This window comes from Kryptolebias marmoratus, linkage group LG22, assembly GCF_001649575.2.
Source record: "Kryptolebias marmoratus isolate JLee-2015 linkage group LG22, ASM164957v2, whole genome shotgun sequence".
Lineage (NCBI taxonomy): Eukaryota > Metazoa > Chordata > Actinopteri > Cyprinodontiformes > Rivulidae > Kryptolebias > Kryptolebias marmoratus.
Window position 1 is genome coordinate 26,270,250 of NC_051451.1, and position 25,054 is coordinate 26,295,303.

The 25,054-nt window shown below is 41.7% G+C and overlaps 1 protein-coding gene across 5 annotated transcripts in view; it reads right to left on the bottom strand.

Annotated features, from left to right (window-relative positions):
- Nucleotides 1–7,864: 7,864 nt before the first annotated feature.
- LOC108240671 (signal-induced proliferation-associated 1-like protein 2) overlaps nucleotides 7,865–25,054 on the bottom strand; it is a 101,990-nt gene continuing 84,800 nt past the window's right edge. For 3 of the 5 annotated variants that reach the window (XM_017424329.3, XM_017424327.3, XM_037973488.1), the window contains 6 exons: nucleotides 23,434–23,572; nucleotides 17,753–17,972; nucleotides 15,286–15,417; nucleotides 11,846–11,963; nucleotides 10,958–11,036; nucleotides 7,865–10,527 (listed from right to left, as the gene is read on the bottom strand). In XM_017424329.3, coding sequence (XP_017279818.1) covers nucleotides 10,381–10,527; nucleotides 10,958–11,036; nucleotides 11,846–11,963; nucleotides 15,286–15,417; nucleotides 17,753–17,972; nucleotides 23,434–23,572 — 835 coding nt within the window. In that variant the 3' untranslated portion in view covers nucleotides 7,865–10,380. Of the gene's footprint in view, nucleotides 10,528–10,957; nucleotides 11,037–11,841; nucleotides 11,964–15,285; nucleotides 15,418–17,752; nucleotides 17,973–23,433; nucleotides 23,573–25,054 lie in introns of those variants that run through there. The other 2 variants (XM_037973489.1, XM_037973490.1) reach the window with 2 other exon arrangements.

Genomic DNA, 25,054 nt, shown 5'->3' on the forward strand with positions numbered 1-25,054 from the left:
TTATCTGCTTTTATTGTAACCGCTATGCTTTCTTTTTAAGAGAGAAAATAACACACAAAAACATGGCCTGCAGCAAGGTTCATGCGTATTATTACAACAGGGTTTATGCTAAATATAATCAGTTCAAACACTTTTAGACAGTCCTTTACTGGTGATTAGTAACTTAAGTATCTTCATCACTCATGGGGGAAATAAGGCCCACCTTTCATTGCAGTGGGTAATAATGGAGAGGTACTTCTATTATTAAAATCAACCTTATAAGTCAGATAATTTTCATTCCTGATAAATGCATGCGGAAAATTAAGCTGATCGTTTCTTTCTTTCATTGTTTCTGCAGTTTCACAGCGAGGTGGATCAGGGGTTAGTTTCTTGCCTCACGTGCCAGATGGTGACATTTATGCCTCTTTAATCAGCGTGTCAACAGAAGTAATAAACATTCATCTGGGCCCTAATAGGATGTACAATTTGAAAGATTTGGATTTGGGATTTTAATGAGACTGACTTTGTGCTCGGTGGGAGTGACAAAAGCAAATAACTGCATGTTGGTATTTTCCTGAATAGTTCATTAACCGGTTCAATAAGTCCAAATTAATGTTCACTCCTTCCACTGAGAGTGACAGCTCAGTTTGGGATGTGGGAACAAAGCTCAACGTGCACTGAATCATAACCATCAGTCCGATGAGGATTACTCAGCTAAAATGTGAAATTAAATACAAACGCAATTCTGAAAAACGTCTAAAATGTAAATAAAACAGAATGCAATGATGTGCAAATCTTATAAACCCATATTTTATTCACAATGGTACACAGTAAACATATCAAATGTTGAAACTAAGAAATTGTAATTTTGAATTTGATGGCAGCAACACGTCTCTTTAAAGTTGTTCCAGATGTTTCCCTCTGTGCAGCATCTCCATGAGTCTGTAAACATCTGGACCTGAGGTTGTCCCATTCTGTCTGTAAACATCTGGACCTGAGGTTGTCCCATTCTGTCTGTAAACATCTGGACCTGAGGTTGTCCCATTCTGTCTGTTCAACAGTTCTGGATGGGAGCAGATGTTGCTCTAAAACCTGGAGATCCTTTCCAGAGGCACTAATGCACCCCCATACCATCAGAGAGGCAGGCTGACCTCAGAACAGTTCTCCTCTTTGGTCCAGAGGAGACACATCTGTTCACATCTGGCTGCTTCTTTGCCTGATAGAGCTTTAAGCAGCATTTGTGGACGGAACGGTGAGCTGTGTTTACAGACAGTGTTCCTGAGCAGAACCGGAACCAGAACCTGGTTCTAATGCAGAAGATCCCCAACATCCAATATTGACTTTTAGTCGTTCTTATTAAGACCTTTCTTTTCCAGCCTGCTGTTGCGCCTGTCCCAACTTTTTTGAAATGTGTTGCTGCCATAAAATTGTAAATTACTTTATGAAAGGTACAATTTCTAAATTTCATTGTGAATAAAATATGGTTTTATGAGATTTGCAAGTCACTTCATGTCCCAATTTTTCTGCACAAAGTAAAGTCTTGACTTGTTTGTATAGAAAACAATCTTAAAAAACAATGTTTAACATGAATAACAAATAAAATCAAACCAGAATGTGATGTTTAAGCTTTCAGGTTTAACACACACATCAGTTAACGGCACATTAAGTAGTCCCTCTGACTTCAGGTATTATTTGGTATTGATTGCTTTTGCAGTCATTATTATCCAACATAATTAGACTGAAAGCGTTCTCAAGATGGATGACCTTTAATTTGAGGAAAACAAGCTGCTCTAATCCCCACGTGTGCTGTTGTACATTATTTACTCACTTAACAACAACATATGTGTTTGTGTTCCCTGGTGCAACACAACAGTTGACCAACAGAAGTGTGATAATAAAGCTGTAAACTCACCCCCCTCCGACCAGCTTCGGGTCTATTAAAGTTCTGTTTTAATAAACATGTTACTCCATTAATTGTTCAGTTTTGTAACCTTTCCTTAATTTAAATTAAGATACAATTACAGCTAAAATACTGATGACCACCATGTAAGGTGGGAGGAAATAATGTAATTCCTGTGTGTGTGTGTTTCAGTTCACCAATCAATGTGCTCAACCAGTGGGTGGATTTTAATGAAACTTTAAGAAAGTAATCATTGGTTGTGTACCTGAATAACGTTTGGAGTCAACTTGATTCAAGATGGCTGTAACAGCTAACAGACATGGCTACAGCTTGGTGTGGAAGTCGCTGAGAGTCATCCCCAACTCAGATTGCTGAGATTGTTGCTACAGCTAATCAACCTTGAACACAAAAATGGCTGCAGCTCGGCTCATTTTGCAGTTATTTAGCTAAAACTTGGTGTGGTAGTAGCCGAGAGTCATTAACACATACTGAGCATTAACAGACATCACAAGATAACGTATAACATTATTTTTTAAGACTTGACGATAACACCTTTCTGTTGTTTTTAAGTAATGATGGTCTCTTGTGATATGCTCTCCTTCAAGGACTGCGAGTCGTTTCCTTTTTTTTTTTTTTTTTTTTTTTTTTTTTTTTTTTACAGAAAGACGTTTGTTTGCCGGTTTGACAATAAATGCATTCTGGCAACACCTGCTTCTGAGCTTTTTGTGCTGATGAGGAAGTCTCGGATGCTTTCTGTGTTTGACCTTCAGTGTCTCCGTAGCTCCTCGCACAATGAAGATCGATTGCTTCTTGGGTTAAGCTTTTACTGCCGATGACGGGTCAGCGGTGCTGTTTGTTATTCAGAACTATACACCCACCAAGACATCAATATTCCCATGACCTTCTGGAAAAAAAAAAAAAAAAATCACTGTCCTCAGCTTCAAAGGCCCGGCCAGTCTAATCAAACTTCATCTGATCAATATTCTGAGTTAAGAAAAAGCAGAAATCTCAGATTTGGCTCCTTCTAACCACCTCCCACTACCTGCCCGGCGCCTTGATGCCCCCCACAGCTGCTGCTGTTTACACTGGAAGCAGCCAACTGAGAATCGATAGCCGAGCTTCGTTCCGCCGCCGCTGCTGCTGCTCCGGGGCTGAGAGGACAGCAGACAAGGACGTCTTGGCAAATGAAGATAATTCACCAGCCCCGTCTTATCTATTTGTTCCTGTCTCTTTATCTAATTTGGTGCAGAAAGGAACAAGACGTGGGGCCTTCGTTCTGTTCTCACCCCCTGCGTACGACAGGTTTTCTCAGCTTCTGTCTCCTCCTGATGTGGGGTTTGAAGCACTGACCTTTCTGGAAAATTGCTTTTCTTTCCATTTTACCCTTTGTGATTTCTGTTGGGACCAAGCAGGCAAAAAAAACCCCATAGATGTCTCCCTTCGCTGGGTTCAGCTGAGAGGATGTGTTTGACAGACAGCGACAGACCGTGGGGATGGGGAGGTGGAGATGACTCCCCCCTGATTCTGTTGTGTTGTGTGTGATTTCAAAGGGCCAAAGAGGAGAGATGAGCTCCAGTGATAAACAGTCCAGGTGAGAGAACCGATCCTGATGTTCTGCCTCGCAGGCACAAAACACAGCTGAGGTTTGGTTTCTGTCAGGCGAGAGCAAAGGTGAGCCTCTTACTTCTCTGTAAACTCACTGCTTCGTACCGTTAATATGGTCCTTCCTCACCTTCTGGGGAAAAAAAAGAAATGACAGAATCAAAATAATGAGCCAAGCCAAGATCTGCAGCAGTGGAGAACAAGTCTCTGCAATCTTAGAGCTGATTTGTATCGCCGGCTGCCATGAAAGGCGTGCAAGTTTGTAACTTTTATCAATGCAAAAGGGCTATAACTCGGTCAATTTTACAAATACTGAGTTAAAAGTTGCTGTGCTGGTAGCTGAGAGTCATCTCCAACACACACTATAAGAGCTAACAGATGAAACAGGGTCTTTGTTTAAAACTTTAGCATTAACTGTTGGAGTCAAACCTGTTTGTTAGCAAAATATCTCAAACCACAGGATGGATTTTAATGAAGTAATCATTGGATGTACATCTACAACTTCTTAATTGTTGAAGTCAACCTAATTAAAGATGGCTGCCGCGGCTAATTGACCTCACTGGGTTGCGGATTTTGGCAAACGTTTGTTCTGGATTTCCTTACGTGAGTCGCAGAGGCTCGCAGTCTTGTTGATTAAATTTTCAACACGTTTAAAAGAAATTTGCAACAAGATTAAGAGAGTCCCAGTTGTCACAGATGTCTCAAACACCTTAATTTAACTTCTGAAACTCCAGAGCTGCATGGGAGCTCTCCTTATAGCCCTGAATGTCCAGCTCCAAAAATCACACCGATAATTTAAAAAAATGATCATGAAAAACCCGATTAAAACCGGACTACCTTCATCTCAGAGCTGCACTTCAGTGGAGTAAATCGTAAATGCGAGAGGCGTCTGCCAGAGTGGGTAGAAAGTGGAGCAAGGCGGGCACGATGTGGGTCAACAAAATGACTGACACAGCCGAGAATACGGTTTTGCAAACTGTGCACGTGAACGTGGGCTGGCATTTTTTAAAAACTCGCCGCTCCAAATCCACGGCTTGCTGGCCGCAAAGTCTCAGAGTTCAGTGAGACTGCAGCTGGAAATTCTCCCATTTTTCTCACAATTCTGAGTCACAACTCGTCTCCAGTGAGATATTACCCTTAGCAGGCAAAAAAAGGGGATATAATCAATGAATTCAACAGATATCGAGCTGACATTTGGTGTCGTAGTTCATTCTCTGAGGACTAACGGATCACATGAGAGATTTGTTTAAAACTTTAGGTGATGTCTTTATTTAAGAAATGCAAGTTTAATTTCTTTTACATTCATCTGCTAAAAGCACCAAATCAGATCCATTGTTTGTGGGAAGCTGCTGCTGATATTCGATACCGGACTGATACACGGAGTCGATAAAAGTCCACTCTCCCTCGGTGGCGTGCCAGCTGTCCTTCAGGGACACAGAATACTATTCTGGGTAACCTGATCCCAACCGAGCTGGAACCCGCAGCGGGGGAGCATCTGCTGGGGGACTGTGGACGCAGGACAACTGTGATCCAGTCACATGCTATTATGAGTGATGGGCAACAAATCTGGGTTTTGGGAGGGGGTGGTAACTCCTGCATGGTGGAGAAACATCAGCATTTATTCTTTTAACCGCTGATGCAGTTAGAAATTAGACATCAATATGGTCGGTGAGATTGGGAGCTCCGACCATCTGGTTTGTTGAAGCCGTCAGCTGATTGGGTCGGGTCTAACTTTACAGCTCGTCAGCAGATTTTACGAAGCTAATTTAATTCCAGTTTGTTGCTGGAGTTCTTGTTAAACCGGTGCAGCGTGTTCACTCTTACTCTGCTTCTGTCTCAGCCTCGGTCCAGATTTCCCTGATGCAAAACTCACTTGGCACCTCCATTTAGTTGCTTGTCAGATCCACAACACGTCCTGGACCCCCCCACCCCCCCACACACACTTCCGCCTCCTCCTGTTTTCTGGCTGAGCAGAATAATCCTGGACTAGTTGGGAGTCCAAAGAGGGTTTGAGAANGAAACGGGCAACACTTTTGCTTTGTGCCAGTATGATCTCCCATCTGCTGTCCTGGCACTGAGTGCAAACATGTAGATTAACTACCTCTATATCACTACATGCTGCTGCTTCTGGCCAAACACAGAGCTGGCCATCTCACACACACACACACACACATTCAGGTGTGTGTGTTGCCAGTTCTGATGTGGAGTGACCTCACGGAGAGGTCAGACTGAAACCAGGAGCTCCCAGGTGAGTCAGAGCAGTTTGGACCTGGGTTTTAGATAAAATTAGCAATAAAGCCCGACACATCAGCTTACATACCCTGCAAGTACCAAGTACATATCTGGTAAGTATCAGGTGAGCAGTTACTACACCAAGTATGTACCTGTAAACATCAGGTATGTAGCCGGTGCATACCGGGTTGTGTTATGTATTGCTACCTAACCTGCTTGTACAGAAGTGAAAACAGCACAAACTTGCAACCTGCCAATGGCTCCTCAAAGGTGAACCAATTAGAGAAAGAAATTATTGCTCCAGAATCATTGCAGCTTTACCCATGATGCAGTGCAGCTGCAGACTCACCAGCCCTGAGAGAGCTGCAGAAATTAGGCCACACTTCAGCAGCTGGGCTCCAGCTTCATGCAGGAAATAGCAAACAAATTTAATTGTTTTTCTCTCCGCATCCAAAAAGGCTTATGATTAATTATTCAGCAAGTCTTTTGCCGTCCCTGCAGTAAAAGCAACATCTGTCATTTATTTAAAGCCCATCAGCTCACAGGGAATCAAGTCCCAAACACATTATGGTTTCATGTTTCAATCGGTGAGTCTTAGCACACCTGCTGTTTACAAAACACAGGATGAAAAAAGTCTGATAGAAAAAGATCTTATCCTTGTTTTTCCTGGAGGAACTAAAGGTTCTGTCCAAAATTAGCTTCTTGCTTCGAGGTTTCAAACATTCCTGGACAGTTTCTGCCACTCAGCTGTGGAACGAGAATGACCTCCGTTAGGTTTTACAACAACAACCAACATCTGTTTTTTTCATTGGTTTTTGACATTTTGTTGGAAACCAAAAACAAAAATGGCAGACAGAGCACACACAGTTCCCAAAAGACTGAAGTCAACTGATTAAAAGTCTCCCGAGTACGTCCATTTAATTTCCGTTTCTTCCACCTTTTGATCAAATTTGTTCTTCAGTGGTGTTTATTCTTTATGGCTGAAGCTAAATGCGAGCTGTACGCGAGACCTGCTGCGCGGACTGGCAGTTTGATGAAGATCAACACATGGAAGCGATTCAAACTGGAATGACCACATTTCTTAAATTTGCTCATTTGAGAAAAACTCATCAGTAAGAAAAAAAGCAACACCATCAGTCTTAACTGGAAGGTCGAATCACTTAGAGCAGCGGTTCCCAAACCTTTCAGCTTTTGACCCACAAAATAAGAGCATCAGAGGCTTGTGACCCCAAATATTCCCACTTTAATTTGTACAAATTGTTATTAAAGAACATCAAGAAAGCTCCACAACCTTAACTATGATGCTAGTTTTATTAATTATCATTGTAGCGTGTATCCTTTGCAGTAATTATGGTGAAAACATGCCATTAACAGTCTTTTTATAGTTTGGAGATCATTTGGGGACGCTCACTTTTGTCTACATATTTAGAAGAATGGTGACTGTGTGTTTATGCCAGGGATTGAAGCAAACATGTTTTTCATGCTAAGCTGAAGTAATCGTGATTTTGCTCCAGTTTCGTATTTAATGAAAAGATCTGAAGCTTGAACTAATCTCTGTATTAAAACTGTCTGAGGAATTACTTTCGCTTTCACAGTGAAAGCTTACTCAGTATTCCTTGAAACATCTTTACAGGAAAGTCTGAATAAATGTCGACATAGTCTGAAAAAACTGGAGGATAAAAGCATGAAAACTTCTCACCGAGCAGCGATTTTACAGTCCTGCTGGTGTTTGTGTAAGGATTTTTTTCTTCTCAAAATATTCTTAAAATCACATCATACTGAAAACCAACAAACTGGGTCAAAAGATGCAAAAAATAGCTGTGAGAAGTATGGGCGCAAAGGGTGCTGCAGGATCCCTGATGGATACTGAAGGGCATGAATGTTGAATTACATATAGCCCATAAAAAAAGTGTTTCAATCTTAAATGGGATATTAGTGGGTTAATTTTGTATCTAACAGTTCTGTTATTAATTATCTGAGCAAACCCTGAACTACTTAAAAACGGGGCTCTAATCGCTTTATTTTCTCATCAATTTTGCTTAAAATCGTTATTTGCCCCCAGCACCCCCAAAAACATGTTCCCACAGCTATGAGCACGACTTTCAGTTAAGGATACAGACACAACGGACGCTTTAAAAGACACAAAAACACTCATTTTGACAACTACATTTATTAAAAATAGGAACCAAAACAAACCCAGAAGAAAAAGCATTCAACATCCCACACCAGAGAGGAGACGGCTTTTTGTTTTCAAAGCGTACAAACCAGCGAACTGTTAATCTAGCAGCATCCAAATGTTGGAATTTCCAAAATCAGTATTTATATATTTAAATATATACTTGTTGTTGTTGGTTGGTTATTTTCGTGTGTCGTTTTGTTTGTTTGTTTGTTTGTTTTTTTTGCCTTGGAAAGCTACACAGTTTACAACATACACAGAACTTCACCTCTCCTTTGTGCAGAAAAAACAAACAAAAATAAACCCTTAATAAAATAAACAACTTTAGGTTAAATAAGCTTAAATTATAGTGTTAAATACAAGACACTTCTGTGGCAGTTATGTACAGAAATAAACACATTTGGCATTGTAAGTGTGGTTCACTGGCGCTTGCTCTAATGCTCTAGAAACCACTGCATAAGAACCTATTCTGCTGTGTTAAGCCACACACACACACACACACATCTACACTCACACATCTCAGTGAGCCACAGACAAGGCATGTGTTTATAAAAAAAACAACTAAAAGCAGAAAGAAAACGAGTCAATTTACAACCAGTTTTAGGCACAGTCTCTTCCAGCTTTATAAATACACGTCAAATCAAAAAACTCTTCACGTCTGTGCTAAATCTTTAAAAAAAACAAAACAAAGAAACAAAAAACAAACAAACACAGTTTTGTAACTACCACTTTGTTATTGCTAGGACATTGTGACAGTGAATGGAAACTACTGACAAACGTGAATGGAGGAAAAGCACCTTTAAACATCCAGATTACTGCCATGTGACCCTACGCTACGACACGGAGGGAAAGAAACGGTGATCGGACTCCGGTTGAGTTCACACTGTGCGATTTTTGGAAAAAGAAATCTTTGGTTGTGAGCTTGAATCTGCAGCCTGAGACAGACTCGTCGTCAGCAGATTCAGCTGACAACAGAAGACGACCAAAAACAAACAATAAACAATGTTAGAAATTTCCTGGGAAAGTCGTGCAGTTGTTCTGCTGTGACCAACATCCTTCCTCTGATCTGTAAGTACGTTTCTGCTTTTTATTTTTTCCCATCACTGTTCCACTCCTTTTTAAAATCCAAATATAAAACAATCCTAATTCAGGGAAAAGGTGGGATGTTGTATAAAATGTACATAAAAACAAACAAATGCAATGACTTGCAAATCTCATAATTTTATTCACAATGAGACAACGTAAACATTAAGTGGTAAAAACCTGCCTCTCTGATGGTATGGGGGTGCATTAGTGCCTCTGACACGGGCAGCTTGCACATCTGGAAAGGCAGAAAAGTACAAACAGGTTTTGGAACAACATCTGCTCCCATCCAGCAAAAACTTCAACAAAATCAACCCAGGGCTGTTGAATCGTCCATCAGTCAAGAACGGGACAACATCTTCACATTCTAGATGTTTACAGACTGTTGGTAAACGAACAGGTGATGCTTCACAGAGGGAAACACCTGGAACAACCTTTGTTTTCCAACAAATAACAGAATTTCTTAGTTTCAACATTAAAGGGTTTATGAGATTTGCAAATCATCCGTTTTTATTTACATTTTAAACAATGTCCTGAATTTTTTAGAACTGAGGTTGCAAATAGAGAGTCCACATCAACCCTCAACTCCCTTTTATTGTCGGACTGAAATCTGCATCAGATTTTCGTGGCGCACTCGATTCTCCTGGAGCGAGTCGTCGCACAGTCGACCGTTTATTAAACCTGGCGTCGTACAGCGAGGCACGTCCCGCGTGTAAAAATCGCACAGTGTGAGCCGGGCTTCAAAAGAAAACCTTAAAACATCAAACAAGTTTGTAACTTTGGGAACCAGAACTTCAGAGAGGGAAAAAGCAGGATCTCAGTTGAGCTACATTCATCCCCCCCCCACCCCGCCCGCCTCTCCCCTTCCCCTTTTCAAGTCCACCACATGTGGATTCCTCTCGGTGCAATCAGACAGTAAGTGTCACTTCATTTAGTCGAGTACATTCCTCCCCTCCTCCCTCCCTGTTTTCCTGTGAACGGCGGCACAGAAACAGCTGTGTGACAGTGTGCGCAGTATGATACAGTACAGCTGAGAACACGGTACAGTAGACTGACGTGACTTATTCGTAGGTAGATTAAATGTTGACTACAGTGAATGAGCTTTACATTCCACTACTGTAAGAAGATCCAAAAGGACTCAGGAGGGGCCCCCTGAGAGGGATGTCTTTCTTAATTTCTGTCCAGCGCATAAAACAAGGTTTCCCCAAGAGCCTTGTTTGGCTCGACGGAGAGACATGAGAAACGGCCTTCAGCTTCAGACAGAGGAGGACGCCAAAACTATGGTCCAGATTTGGGCTCGAGTCTCTCACACAGTGCAGAACAGTCTTTAATACTCTTGGTAAAAGTTTGATTTAAAGATTATTTACTTGTACATTACGTGGGAATCTTAAACGGGAGTCGAGCTTGCTCAGGGTTTCTTGTCGATGCTGTGAAAGAACCACTCTGTGAACTTCCTGAGCTGCGCCGCAGCCGTCTGGCTCTCCTCCTGCAGCCGCATGTTGTCCTGCCTCAGGTGCTGCACCTCCTCCTGCAGCATCGCCTTGTCCTCCTTCTCCTGAACGCACAGGAAGACACGCACAGAACCAAAACGGAGACATGAGGCAAAAAAAAAAAGAAAACTAAATGGGCACAAAAGAGCTGATAAGAACCCCGCTATTACAAGAACATCTGTCTTTCGTGGTGTAAATGAGAGGCATTGAAACGGCTAAGCAGCCTCTTCCTCTGTTCTGACAAAAGTGCACTTCCTCAACCTCATTTTCAACACTCGCGGAGGTGGGGACGTGTCGGTTCTGGGACACAATCAGGAAAGGAAGCAGGATATCAAATTAAGTGGATGAGTTTGTATTACGCAGACCTCGAGGCACCCATTACTCATTGTCAGGGGTGACACCGACATGCACTGTTTGCCAGAGCCAAAAAAAAAAAGAGAAAGCATAAAGGTGCCAAAAATGTAAGGGAGAAATTAGCGCTACATGAGAACTTGCCTTTCTGAGGTCGTGCTGCAGCTGCCTGAGGATCACCTCCAGCTGGTTGACTTTGCCGGTCAGCGTGGACGGAGAGCTGCTGTTGGTTTACACAAACATGAAAGCAAAAAATTAAAACTTGTTATGACAGAAATCAAACACAGGTGTTCATAACAGAGCTCTCCTATTTCCTTAAACAGAGCTCGCAATATTCTTCTATATTCAACATCACCACTGATTCGTTCAAGGAGCAGCAACCCAGTGTGAGAACACCATATGGAGTTTTTATATAGCACAAAGATTTTGTCTGCTGCTGTCTGTAGATGTTATCTTGGTTATATTACAAATTCACTGCAAGTATTGTGTTATTTTGGGTCTAAAAACTACAGATACAATCCCAGAATGGGAGCACAACGTCTCATTTTGCTTGTCATACAAACTGTTGCTGTATGAAAGCTGCTGATGAGTTTAATAATAATCATAAAAAAAATAATTAAATGTAGTCAGAGTCTCAAAAGGCCAAAGAGGAGATATATGGATGCAGTTAGAGAGGACATGGAGGTAGTTGGAGTGAGGACAGAGGACTCGCTGTAAAGATGTTGCAGAGTCTCAGTAGTGATAGATTCTCTGTTAGATTCGATGTACAATGTATCAGACTTTTAAAAATGTGGAACAAATTGTTGCCCTTTTACTTTGGAAATCTGGCTGAACTCCTGCTAATATAAGAAGCAATTCCTTACACCTCCTCATGACTTTTGTTTCCTTTAGAGAACAAAAAGTTTTCCAAGCTCTTGAGATTTTGAGCGCATCATTCAGACTCATGTCAAGGTTTGACCAGCCAAATGTTAGGCATCCCTGTCTTCAAAGATGTTTTGGTGTTTGTGTATTCGTGTTGTACGTAAAGCCTACTCTGCTTCCAGTGCCGCTCCCTCTGCCTCCACCACCCGTCTGGTCAGCTCCCGGGAGATCTGCAGGGCCTCGACCCGCTGCATGTCCGTCATGGTGCAGAAGGACGCCACGCGCTGGTCTGAGGACAACAGGAGACGCAACAGGTCAGAACCTGGCTTTGACTCCGGAACAGGAAGTGTGTGTTTGGATTTTGCAGCTGAAGCAGAACGTGACTGACTGAATGCGTGCGTCCCTGGCAGGATGGGCGATTCATACATAGTTTGAATAAATGGTGTAAGCATTGTTGCAAAGCCACCAAGTCCCTGTTAATAGGAAACCAGACAATAAGGGTAAAAAAGGTGGAAACAGGACATTTTTAGACCATTACAGATCGGCTCCGGTGCCCTCTGACAGCTGTTCGGATCATAATGGGTGGAATCACAGGGAACCACTCATGCTTGTTTTACCCCTCAGGTTTTGTCAAAACCCTGTGGAAAACCCAAACATGGCAAGACGCGCTCAGGGACTGCTCAGTTTAAAGTCCTAATGCTCTCTCCTTTAGAAACTGCTCCTTTCAAGCCCTTGGTCTGAGACTAAAGATAGGAGGATCTACATATTCATATACCAAACAAGCCTTTCCATTAATTTAGCACTCAAATAAAAGCTAATCCACTTCAAGTCGTAAGCCGGTTGAGCCTGGAGCTGGTTGTTCACAGGAGGCAGGAAACAGAGACCAGGCCTTCATTTACATATGAATGAACATCTTCAGCATATTTGATGGCTGCATCAGGAAGATTAAAGCTTTCAGAGAGGGGAGCAGAGATACAGCTAGTTGTTTTTGGATAGGCTGATGTCCAGATTTAGAGGACAAACTGATGAGACGGGGAAAAAAATAAGAGATTACTTTGAAAAAGAAACATGCTTTTTACTAAGGGAATATTAAAAAAAATATAAAAACATCATATTCTGTGTAAATGCAGCATGAATGCTGAGTACTGAATTAACTTACTGAAAGTTTGTAAAGAAGGATAATCTGTTGTTACAGCTAAAAAACTAGAACACAAAAACCAAAATGCTAGCTGAAAGTATAAAAAAGATGGATAAAAGCTAAAAATAACAAAAAACTAGTCAATAGCAGTTACAGGATAAAAGCAGCAACAGACTTAATGGCAGCATAAAAAGATTAAAATAAAACAAGTTTGCTTAATCAGGTTTTAAAAAGAACAATATTTTTGAAAGAATTAAGGCGATCACGATGTATATTCATGCAGAAATTGTTTGTAAATAAAAGCTAAATATTTTGAAAAGTATAAAGTTACAAAACCCAAAAGTTATGCCCCCCCCATTTCCTAAAGGAGACAGACATTTTGAAATAAAAATGGTTATAATAGCAAATTATGCAGAAGCAGTTAGATTGAAAAGTATAAAAGTATGGAAAAATAAACTAAAAAATAGTGAGAATGCTGAATCAGAATTCAAATACTTAATTTCACAAAAATGATAGAAACAAAAGCATTTTATTGTTGAACTTCACCCACTGTTTTTCGTTTTATAATTTTAGAAATCTGCAAAAATCTGCAAAAAAAACAAAAAACGTCATGACCGCTTCACATCCTTCCTTCTGTTCTCTGAACTGAGCCGGTTAAACGTCCAGTTTCTGCTCAGCAACCGGCTGCCGTGACAACCGCCTTGCTGCTGTCAGTCACACTCTTCATCATCTCCCGGTGAACGCTGGACTCCAGGCTTTGCAGCAAGAAGTGACTCAAAGAAACTCGGAATTGACAAACGAACGAACACAAGCTACAGTATGTTGTCTGTGCTCACTGGCCAGGGTTAAACACAGTTCATGTAGGGGGGGGAGGGGGGGGGATCATGGTATGTTCACGTTATCATGGCAGATGGGAAATGCACCGACATGACAGTGGTTGAAAAATAATTAAGCAACTGGATGAATGATGATGTGGCTGAAATGTGTCATTGCTTACTGATTCTTTAATCTGCAAGTCCGACTTCAAGTTCTTTTTCTTTTAAGAGAATTGGTGTTTCACTAAAACTTACACTTACTGTTTTTTTAAAAAAAGGACACCTTTCAGCAAACCACATCAAAAATTAATGGGGCAAAAAAGAGAGGAGACTAAATTCTCCCAAATATACAACCCAAGAACTTAATAGTAAAAAGCACCATTGTAAATGCTTCGCCTGAGTGCTGACTTGCTGGTTTTATGGTGTGAAAATTGGTTCCATCTCTGTGCTGCGAAATGATGGCTCATTTTTCCAGATAACAGTGCTTGATGGGAACCACAAAAGGGGGCTCGGAGGAGAGGTGCAAAAAGCAGAAGGATTCCCAGACGTCCCCTCTCGTAGCACTTAGGGGACGGTAGCAGAAACATAAACACACAGCTCACATAAACCAGCGCAAGCAAGAGAACGAGCACTTGCAGCTGAAGGCAGCATCTCTCTGGGCTGGGACTGCTGGGAAGTAGCTGGAGACTCAAAATTGCGAGAAAATAGGAAAAAAATTTCCATTCCATTCTTGGTGCTTTCTGAGTGTTTGCAACCAGTGAGCCATGAGGCCAATTTTTTAAATCACGGTATATTTTCGTGTGCACGACTTGCAGAAATGGCCGCGCACATTATTTTGTTGTCCGTCCCCACTACAGCTCGCTTTATTCCCACCTTGGCAGCCGCCTCACATTTAGGATCCAATCTACTGGAATACACTTTAAAAATGAAGATAGATTTTTTTAAATAATTAAGGGTGCTTCAATGAATAAGCAATGAAACACCCTTTATTACCAAATCATTAAAAACTTTGTCCTGCATCTCATTTTGATGCAAGTTATAGATCAAAACACGCAGCTTGATAGGGAATAGCATGCTGCAACTTTTTGGTAGCGGTACGTCAAACAACAGATTTCACAACAGAAACATGATTCAGAGTTTAAACAGGTCACAGGAAGTTGGACTTTACATGACTGAACTGGCATGTTTATGTCTTTTACCGTTTTTACACAATCACGGTTTAAATTTCATAATTTTTGGAGATTTTTCCACGCATTGTTAACTGATGATATCGCACGCAACGTTTGAGATTCGATCTTGATGTGGGAATTTTTTTTTTCAGCTTGGTCAGGATTTTGAGAAGCAGCTGCACTGGTACCCATCAAAACTTCTTTAAACATAATAAACGACTCGGTGAATATTTTAGTGAAAATGTGTTGCACAAACTTTTTTTGAACATTTCAGAATTCAAGACTGCAAGCCTCTATGACTCAAGGGAGGAAACTGAGAACCCCCGTGAACATTTCCAGACATTTTGTGAATGCCAACCAGCTGCCAACAGTCGCAGCCCGGCCTACTATCTTAACAGACACACATTTGCGCTAAGCAGTCAGGAGGTGGGACTAGGAGGGGTGGGTGGGGTTACACAAGGTGCCAGCAGCTTTAGCCAAGCTGGTTACCTTCGAAAGCTCGTGCTGCGTCAACCAGGTGGGACCAGTCCAGGCCCGAGGCAGTGTCTGGGAGGGGCATGAGGCCTGGGTCGCTGAACTTGGACCTGTCCGCCAAGGAGCCGTCAGAGAACCAAAACTCACCTGCAGAGACAGGCAGGTATTCCATTCAGTGTCTGGGCCCAGCCTGAGTTCAGGGCTGATCTTTAAGATCCCCAGAAGTGAGCAGCAGACAAAAGGAGTTTGAGGGGGGGGAGGAGGAGGTATGGAGGGGCATAGACGAGGAAAAAAGCAAGGGGGGTTTCCATCTAAACGACTGCTAAAACGAACTATTCTGTTCTGAACATCAAAATACCTGCTTTTAATCAGCCTGTCCCAAATCTAATTTGAATGCTTGTCACAAATCCTCCCACAGGTTGCAAACAATCGCTCGTGCAAAAGAAAAGTTTTGAAACTGCGTGACAGCATGATAGGCTCAAGTCACATTAAACCAACTTCTGTGCGACTCACTTGAGAGACATTGTCTGAAGGGCGATAAATGACTTGTCTAAGTGAATGTCTTCATGTTTCAATCAATATCGCTTTTTCCTTCCCTCTGTCCCCTCCCACCCTTCCTTCCTCTCTAAGGCCTGAAAGGCAGAATAAACAAGCTCTCGTTCTACGGAGGCATTTAGGGAAGCATGAGCGAGGAGGCAGAGAAGAGACGGAGCGCTCGAGGTGACGCTGACATTCTCCTTTCAACTTACCAACATTCTTTGGAGCTTGAGTGATTCACTGTTTACCAAATTGGGCTGTTTCAGTGAGGGAAAAGAGAGAGCCTGTGTTCTAAGCTATCCTTCAAAACAATCGGGAACCCATCAGGTTGACAGCCAGAATAGGCTGGAGAAAAAAAAAACATCTTCCCAAAGCCCATTTTCTATCTAATGACGGCAGTAAGAGACAGGTGAGGAACAGTATGGAAATGAGTCTGGAGGGACAGAAAGGGTAGGCAGGCAGGGAATGAGTGAATGAAACATTATGTATGACAGAAACTGTGAAACCTCATGGGGGAAAATAGCCATCAGAGATCTTAAAGACCAGCAGCAGCGCAGAAGGGACACATCACACTTCTCATTTAGCAGAATATATTCAGAGGATCCAGGGTGAGGAGTCGAGAGAGGAGCAGTAGCCAGCAGTGACAGGTGTCTGCTTAATGCAGACAGAGGAGCAAATACCTTCCAAGTAGCATGCTGCATCACCCATTTCCAATTAGTTGGCAATATTGAGGAGTGTTGCTGAAGTGCGTTCAGTTGTAGCAATGCTGCCAGCGGGGCACAAGTGGCTCTTCAAACAAATAACTACTACAAGTCCAATTCTCAGAAAGTTGGGACAACATGTAAATAAAAACAGAATGCAATCCCTTTGCTAATCTCATAAACATACATTTTATTCACAACGGAACATGGTAAACATATCAAATGTTTGAACTACTAAACAAATTTTATGGCAGCAATAAATCTCAAAAAGGTTGGGCCACGTTTCCCTGTGTGAAGCATCGCCTCTTCTTTTAACACCAATCTGTGAAAGTAAGATTTAAGGAGATCAGCTGCTGGAGTTTTTGGAGGGGAATGTTGCCCCCATTCTGGTCAACTGTCCTGGGTCATTTTTGGTGAATCTTTTGCTGGATGGGAGCAGATGTTGTTCTAAAACCTGTATATTTTCTGCAAATATGGTGCTTTTCCAGATGTGTAAGCTGTCCATGCCAGGAGGCACTAATGCACCACCATACCATCAGAGAGGCAGGTGTTTAAGCTGTGTGCTGATAACAGACGGGCCTCCTTAGTTTGAAGGATGCAGCATCCGTGGTTTTCAAAAAAAAATTCAACTTTTGATTCGTCCGGGAGATTCAAAGTCTTCCCAATTATTCGTTGACTAACATTATTCTGAAATTTCTCCACTATTTTCACAGACTGGTGAACCTCTGCCCATCTTTACTTCTGGGATATTCAGCCTCTAAAATCTTCTTTTTATATCCAGTCCTCTAACTGACCTGTTGCCAATGAACTTAGTTTGTAGCAAAATGCTCCTCCAGCTGTTTCCTATTCGTGAAACTTACTTTTACAACCTTTTGTTGCCCCGATCCTGGCATTTTTGAAATGTGTTGCTGCCATAAAACTTTAAATTATCTTATTTTTCTCCCAAAACAGTACAGCTGTTTTTAGCCTAACTACTTTATATGTTTACTATGAATCTGTGAGATTTGCAAATCATTGCATTCTGTTCCCCCCCCCCCACCATTTTACATAATGTCCAAACTTTTCCAGAACTGGAGCTGTATATCCTGGCTCTTATCTGGTGCCAGAAAAAAAAGGAATTATCATCTAGAAGCACAGTGAAGAATCTGAGTTTGTTATTTTAAAAACAGCCTCCATTCTGTGTTTACTCTTGTACAAAAAAACCCAAACGTTAGGGAGTTTCTTTTTTTGGTTTTTGTACTCACTCCGTAGGTTGGACGCTCCCTGATTGTGGATCATGCGAGGAGGCAGCGTGCTGTGGTAAGGTGGGGTGGTGCTGAATAGGATGTCGTTGGGCAGGGCTTGGTCCAGCATGGAGCTGTGGGAGCTGGCATATGATGAGGCTTTACGGTTGCTACACACGCTCTCGTCCGACAGCGTCCGGTACAGTGAGCGTCTTGGTGACAAACTGCCTGCTGCTAACACCTGCAGAAAAAGAATAACAATTTGTCAAGACACAGGAAAAAAGATTGATCTTTCAGTTCTTGTCTGCTCTGCCTTTCTTGGACGCAGCAGGTTCGCAGGAGCAGGCAGGAGGGTGGTTAAGGCAGGGACATCGTGGAGCTGTGTCAGGAATCAATTACAGTCTTTGCTCGCAGGAAAACACAACTGATTGAGCACAGCTGGAGAGTGTCTGACAGAGTGGGGGAAAACAGGGGACCGGGCTGGTGGAGGTGGTGACAGAGGTCACTTCCCTGTGGCAACAAGTGGCCACTGAGTTTAATGCGAGAAGCCACAGACGACGGAGAAAAAGAACAGATGATGCAAAACCTTTCTGGAGGAGAAGGACACAGGTAGCATTTTACTGGGCTATGAGGGTTGGAGACTAGTTGGAGACTAGTTGGCGAATGGCATTCAATTCATAAGGGTCTCCAAAATGTCTTTAAACATTCACAAAGGTTCGAAATTTCATCTACAGAGCTGAATTTGTTGCTTGAATTATGAACAAGTTCAAACAATTTAACAGGCAGCTTCTCTCTCAAAATAGTCATTGAGGGGTTGCAGGTGTCTCAAACCAATCTCAGTTTAGTTTCTGTAATTTCTAGAGCACTGGAACCATATTTTGACAACTGCACTGGAGTTCTTATGTGACAGAAAACACCTGAGGCTACAGCTCAGAGAGTTCAGGTCTTAAAACCACGACAGTTATTAAAAAAACAGTTTTTATTTCAAAAGTGTACTCGAGTAAATCATAAACGTAGGAGCAGCTGCCAAGGTGGGCGCAGGTGAGCAATGAAATTATGTGTATGGCCTTGCAAAATAAAATTAGAAACACATTAGGACATGATTTTAAAAATCTAGCCACATGGCTCACTGTTTGCTTGGTCACAAACACTCAAAACTCATTTCTTTAAACAGGTGAGTGAACATTTTGGAGGTTCAGACTTCAGTTAATAAGTCTTTCCTGGCTGGTTCACCCTCGTTTTTTGTTTTATTTTTTTAATATGTCAGTTTAAAAGGTCAGAGAATAAAACTTGCACTATAAAAGGATGTTATAAGAGAAAACAAAACCCCACATACCCCGCTGGAAAATGTGTTTTGTAATTTTAAACAGTTTTTAGGTCCTTAGAGTGCAGTTTCTCCTATTTTGCAGACCTTATCAGCTTATTATTGTGATTCATTCAGGTTCCTTTTTTTTTCTGGCACATGTTTCAGCCATATTTTATGCTGTTGCCTAAAAGTCATGCACAAATCACATAACTGAATTCATCTGTACAGACTAAATCCTCAAATGACCAAACAAACCAGATGAGCCCCATCGTGATCCAGAATCAGTCAGTTTATCTTGGATCTTTAAGAGATTCACAGAAAACGAGCCTGAGGGCAAACTCCACATTCATCTCCGTAAACAGAAGGTAGGCCTCTGGAATATCCATTATGGCTAATTTTGTAGGGATTTACATCCTGGTCAATTATAGAGCCGACCTGATTCTGCCATATTGATCTGTGTATGCTCTGCATTTTGTTTTGTGTTTGTTTGCGGGGGGTTTGAGTTTTATTGCTGCTGGATGAGGGAATGGATAAATGCTCTTATATCCATTCCCACAGGCAGCTGGACTTTCTGATCCTCCCAATGATGTAGTTAGTGGTACAGTAACAAAATTTTTGTCGTGAGATCAGTCAGGAAGTTCATTTAACTTAGAGGTCACAAATGCTTCAGAGGCTCGAAAATTAGCATCATTATGCATTACACGGGACACCGCTGTGGAGATACTTGTGCTTCACGGCTGTGGTCAGAGTTTTGACAGAGGATCCACTGTTTAAACACACAAACCCACAAAGACCAGCCCCATCCATCACTGTCCCATTTGGCTTACATAAATACAGCAGGAGTGACATCAAAAGTAGCCACAAATGATACGTGGAGCAGCTGTGCAGATGGGTAAACGTCTGCCTTTTGCTTCCCAGCTGTAACCCACACTGGACCGCTATCTCCACAAGCCAACACCCAGCCGTCTCAGTTTCAAAGACAGATCCCCCACAAATCCCACAGTGAGAACTTAACAAACATCTACTCCATCTTTAAAAGCAGAGATACGTAAACAGCCTCCTTAAACCTAACACCGTTTTCTCTTATTGCAAGTTTTCCAACCCAACTTCACAGCCCTGCGAGGCTCGTGCTCATCAGAGGAACTTTAAAAAGAATTTTCTGCTTTTATACGAAGCAAAAAATAGCTCTAATAAAAATAAACCCTTTCCAAGAGACCCTGATATTTTGCAGAGACATCATCTATTCATTACATCCACAGCACCCAGCCAATGTTTAACTGAACCTGCTGTGCAAAATATCAAGAGGAGATTTTAATAAACCCTGCAGGATTATCAGTTATTCAAGTGTGTCTAAATCCACTTCAGCTGGCAGCAGTTTTCGCCTGACTGTGCTGTTTTAGCTCTGAAGTTCTTTGTACGACTGTAACCTTCTTATCGGCCGTGCCAGCACTGACACATCCACCTAGGTTTTTCCCGATTTCCCTCTTTGTAGCTCAAACGGAACCAAGATAGCGAACAGCACGGGACCCCCTCTTTGACGTGCCTCTTGGGAGGATGTTTTGGACAATTCAGACGCTTTTTTTTCTTTCCCACCAAAGGTTCAAATATGTAATGTTTTAAGAGGCAAGGCTGTGAGCGGCCTTTCCTTTCTGTCAGCAACACAATGGTGTGTCGGTACGTGGAAGGGGCGTCTGAGCGGACAAGGAATAAAAACAGAGTGCACCTGTTCACTCGCACAAAGACTGGCATCAGGTGACTTTTCTGGAAAGAAAAAAAAGGCTCAGCATTCCTTGAAGAAATGCTTATCACCCACTGCCTTTTATGTCACAGCGCTAAACTAAAATCATCTCATGATCTTTTTATTAAACCTTGTAACGTCATCTGATGTTGCAATATCTTGCTAGATCCTTTAGATCAGTGGTTCCCAAACTTTTCAGCTTTCGACCCATAAATTAATAGTGACAAAGGTGTGTGACCCCATCTGTTGGCTGTTTAAATATCCAAAAAAGGTAATGACCCTGTTAAATAAGAGCATAATGACAACACAAACAGTCCTAACAGCCATTATGCTATTTTTTAAAATCAATTTATGATTTGTATTTCAATTCTCTGTCACAATTATGGTGCAAATATATCATAAAAACTAGGTTTAAATTGTAGGTTGATATCTGAAGATTATCTAAGGACCCCTGCTTGGTGTTGGGTGACCCACATTGGGGTCTCGACCCTAACTTTGGGAATCGTTGCTTTAGATTATGCATTTAGGATGGCTCTCAGCTACCATAACATCAAAATGTAGCTCAATTATTGCACATTTGACAGAGTTATGGCCATTTTTGCTTAACTACAGCAGCCATATTGAATTAGGTTGACTCCAAGTTGTACATGTACATCCAATTATTACTTTCTGAGGGTTTCATTACAATTTGTTCAGTGGTTCATGAGAAATCTTACGAACACACACACGAGCGATGAATAACCCTTACTGTATCCTCTGTTTAGGCACTTAGAAGATTAAACAAGTCCAACTGTATTGTGTGAATGTGAAATGAATCAGCTTTGCTTCCAACACTGTCATTATTGTAATTGGATTTTTTTATGTGCCAGACATCCAGTCCAAGTAGAGCTGCTCCCAGAGAGGAGCAATATGTGCTCTTTGGGATCGTACTATATGTGTAAATGGTTGGACCGTCTGGCACAGTGCCTTCCCTGATGCACCGTTCCCTTAGATTGTTTCTCCGTGCGCTATGTTATCAGACAGAGAAGGACCATTACCACAAACACCCCACTGGTCTTTGGATAAACAATCAAAACCAAGCTTCCTTGTCCAGGTCACTGTCTTTCCGTTCTCCACAGGAAACAAAATACAACCAAATGACAGTGTGTGTCTTGGACAGGTGTTAATGCGGCCCTTGCCTCTTGGAAGTGCCACATTTTTTTGAGCTGCAAGCCAAGAGAACAAAAGCTGTGCAAACAAATCAGTGCACTGAGCTGATTCATGCAGGAGATGAGGTTTGCCTGTGCCAGAGGACATAGCTAAGGGAGTGAAGTGCATTTGTATTAGGACTGAGCAGCATCCAAAAATAACCCATTTGTCCGTCTCCAGGGTCCCTTCCTGGTAGATAATGGATGGGGGATGGCGAGGGGAACTGGAGATGCAATTAATAGTGTGTAAGGCCGAGGAACATCAAACATCGATGCACTCTCTGCAACTTCCTGTCTTTAATCCATGACATCCCAGCTGAGTAGATTCGGGCCCCTTTATAAATTAAATTAAGCAAAAACAGTGGGGACACAAAAGGTTAGGTGTTGGCAGAGTGGAAACCTATCAAGTGTGGAACCGAGAAGCAGAACCAGCTGATAGGAAGCAGATGTTTTTCCTTCTTTTACCACAGTATGAGGTTATCTGCTCCAGTTCAGTCCCTAGATCTGTAATACTTATTAGTCAGAATAAGAAAATAGCCTCAGAGTTTGTTGTAGAATTTTAAAATGCCAGTAATACCAGTATCAGTTGCTACTTCAGATATTTTTTAGGTTTTTCTTTTTAACAAAAGATCATAAATATTATGTGACTCAGTCAGCCAATCAAGTAAAGTCAAAAGTTATTTATAAAGTGCATTTCATGCATATATGTGCTTTCCAAGAAGAGCATAAAACAAAATAAGAAAACAGGAAAAAGAAGAAACCCCCCCACCAGTAAATATGGATTTATATATAGGCTGCATATTTTTTATAAAAACTTAAAATGTACGATATATTATACGATTATATTAGTTGAGATAAACCCACTTTTCCCTCACTCCTCACCTTCCACTGGACTGACCAAATATAAGTACGCAGAACATCACAGCTCTTTAAAAACAAGTTCTTTTTATCGTACACATCATTGTGCACTTTATAATCTGGCTTCTTGGCCTTTTTTAAGTACTGGTAAAGTTTCATGTACAAAGCTATAAAGGGTAATCCCCCCCTCTTATTGGAGTACTCCTTTTTTTTTAATAACTTCAAAGACCAGTTGGCTCCGTTTTAGAGTTACCAGAATTTTTTTTTCTAAACTCGGTAAAACCATCATTCTCTTATTATGTGCCTTGGTCCTGGAATAATCTTCGGACCAAATTAAAGCTTAAAGCTTTTGTCTCTTTGGAAATGTTTAAATGAATAAATAAAAAAAGTCCTATGTAGCTGAAGAAATTTTGAAATGATTCTCAGATTATAAAAAGCAAATTTAGTAACATGACTGAGGTGATGTTTAAAATTTTGATCACTTATTACATGGAGGTTTTGCGTAATTTTGAGGAAGCATAAGGATCACATAAAACTGGACCAAGAATTGAACCTTGAGGTACACCAAAAGCAGCTCCCGTTCGTTTGGTATTACAATCATCATTGTCCTTACCTTCCGGTTCCTGTCTTCTCTTGGAGGGCTGTCAGGCAGCATCATCTTACGAAATTCTTCTTTTGAAAGTCGCTGCAGGGACTTTCCATCTCGATCAGCGGGCTGGAGTCGGCAGGCGGCCTCCTGGGCATACAGCTGCCTGTGAACAATACAACAGACACAGAAGACCACAGATCATTTCCAGGATCACTCGGACCACGTCCTGAAAGGGAGGCCCCAGCTACCCAAGAATATTGTCCAAATAATGCAGAGTTCAAGAGGAGGATCCGTCTTAGCATGCCAGGAACAGGAGCCGGCCAAGTCCGAGCTCAGACACATGTGGGGTGGCAGGGATGGGGAAGAAAACAGGCAGGGAGTTCAATGCCAAAGCCACCTTGTCCCATATTACTGTGCCAAAACCATGAATAAAAAGACTGCAATGAGTGCAGCCGAGCACAGTGAGGGGTGACCAAAAAAAAAAAAGAAAGAAAGCAGGCATTTTGAGCAGGACTAACACAAACCAAAGGCGTGCTCACACAACAACAGAGGAAGACATGAAAGCTGTTCAACAGGGATTGGAGGAAGATCCACGAGACGTGACTCGTTTCCTTGGCACTGGTTGTCAGCGGGTTTGGTTTGAAAACATTTAAATGATTCTGAGAGTGTTGGGTGTTCAGGGAGGAGGGCACGGGGCACAGACGACGTGGCCGACCTGGCTGGTGAAGTTGTGTGGCTGTGAAACCTCTGCTTTAAGTGAGCAGCCTGAGAGCGCAGGGCGCCGAGTGCTGCTGGCAGGGCGTTAGATGGCCGCAGGGACATTTGTTAAGACGGCTAGACGATGGGACAGCCTGTCCGTGAGGGTTACCTAGAGACACCATTACTGTGAGTTGCACTCTTTTAGGCTTTAACGCCATGGCAACCAAGCCCTAAATACATGAAGTGATATTACAAATGTCAAAACAGTTGCTCAGTAAAGAAGGTAGAATGAGCAACCACAGTGCAGTTTATGCTCACAGGCAATAATATGTGCCGCCATCTTGGTAGGTGCTACATGGGATCCTTAATTACAAACATGGCAGCAGACTTAATTCTATGGGAAAAAATAAACTCAACCAAAAGGTCCTGTGTTTCTACCTGTAATAATTATAGGAATCTGAAATTCAAAGAAGTTATAGTATTATGTTTACTTAAAAAAAAACTTGTCTAATACACTATTATTATCATACCAAGGACTGTGTCTCTCTAGACTAGACTGTTAGAATTACTGTAAAACAGGGAACTGACACTAGGCATATAACATTTAGGTAAAAGTATATCAATATTAATTGCATATTTTCTTGACTGGTCTTGGTATGAGGCTCATTACAGAACATCCTTGTCCTCAGTTTTCACAACATGTCTGATGTATGTTTATTTAGGTAAAGGAAAGGTATTTTTATATGTTTTTTGGACTGATGACACAGCATACAGCACACACAAGGCATTACTAATGTGTGGCTTTGAGATGTAAAAGATACAGTGATAGATGTAGCACTTAGAAAGATGGCGGCCATGACTCTCACCTAGACCTGTCAGTGGCCATTCATTTCACAAGCAAGGATACGACCATAAAAACACTTATGTATGAATATAGGCTCTATGT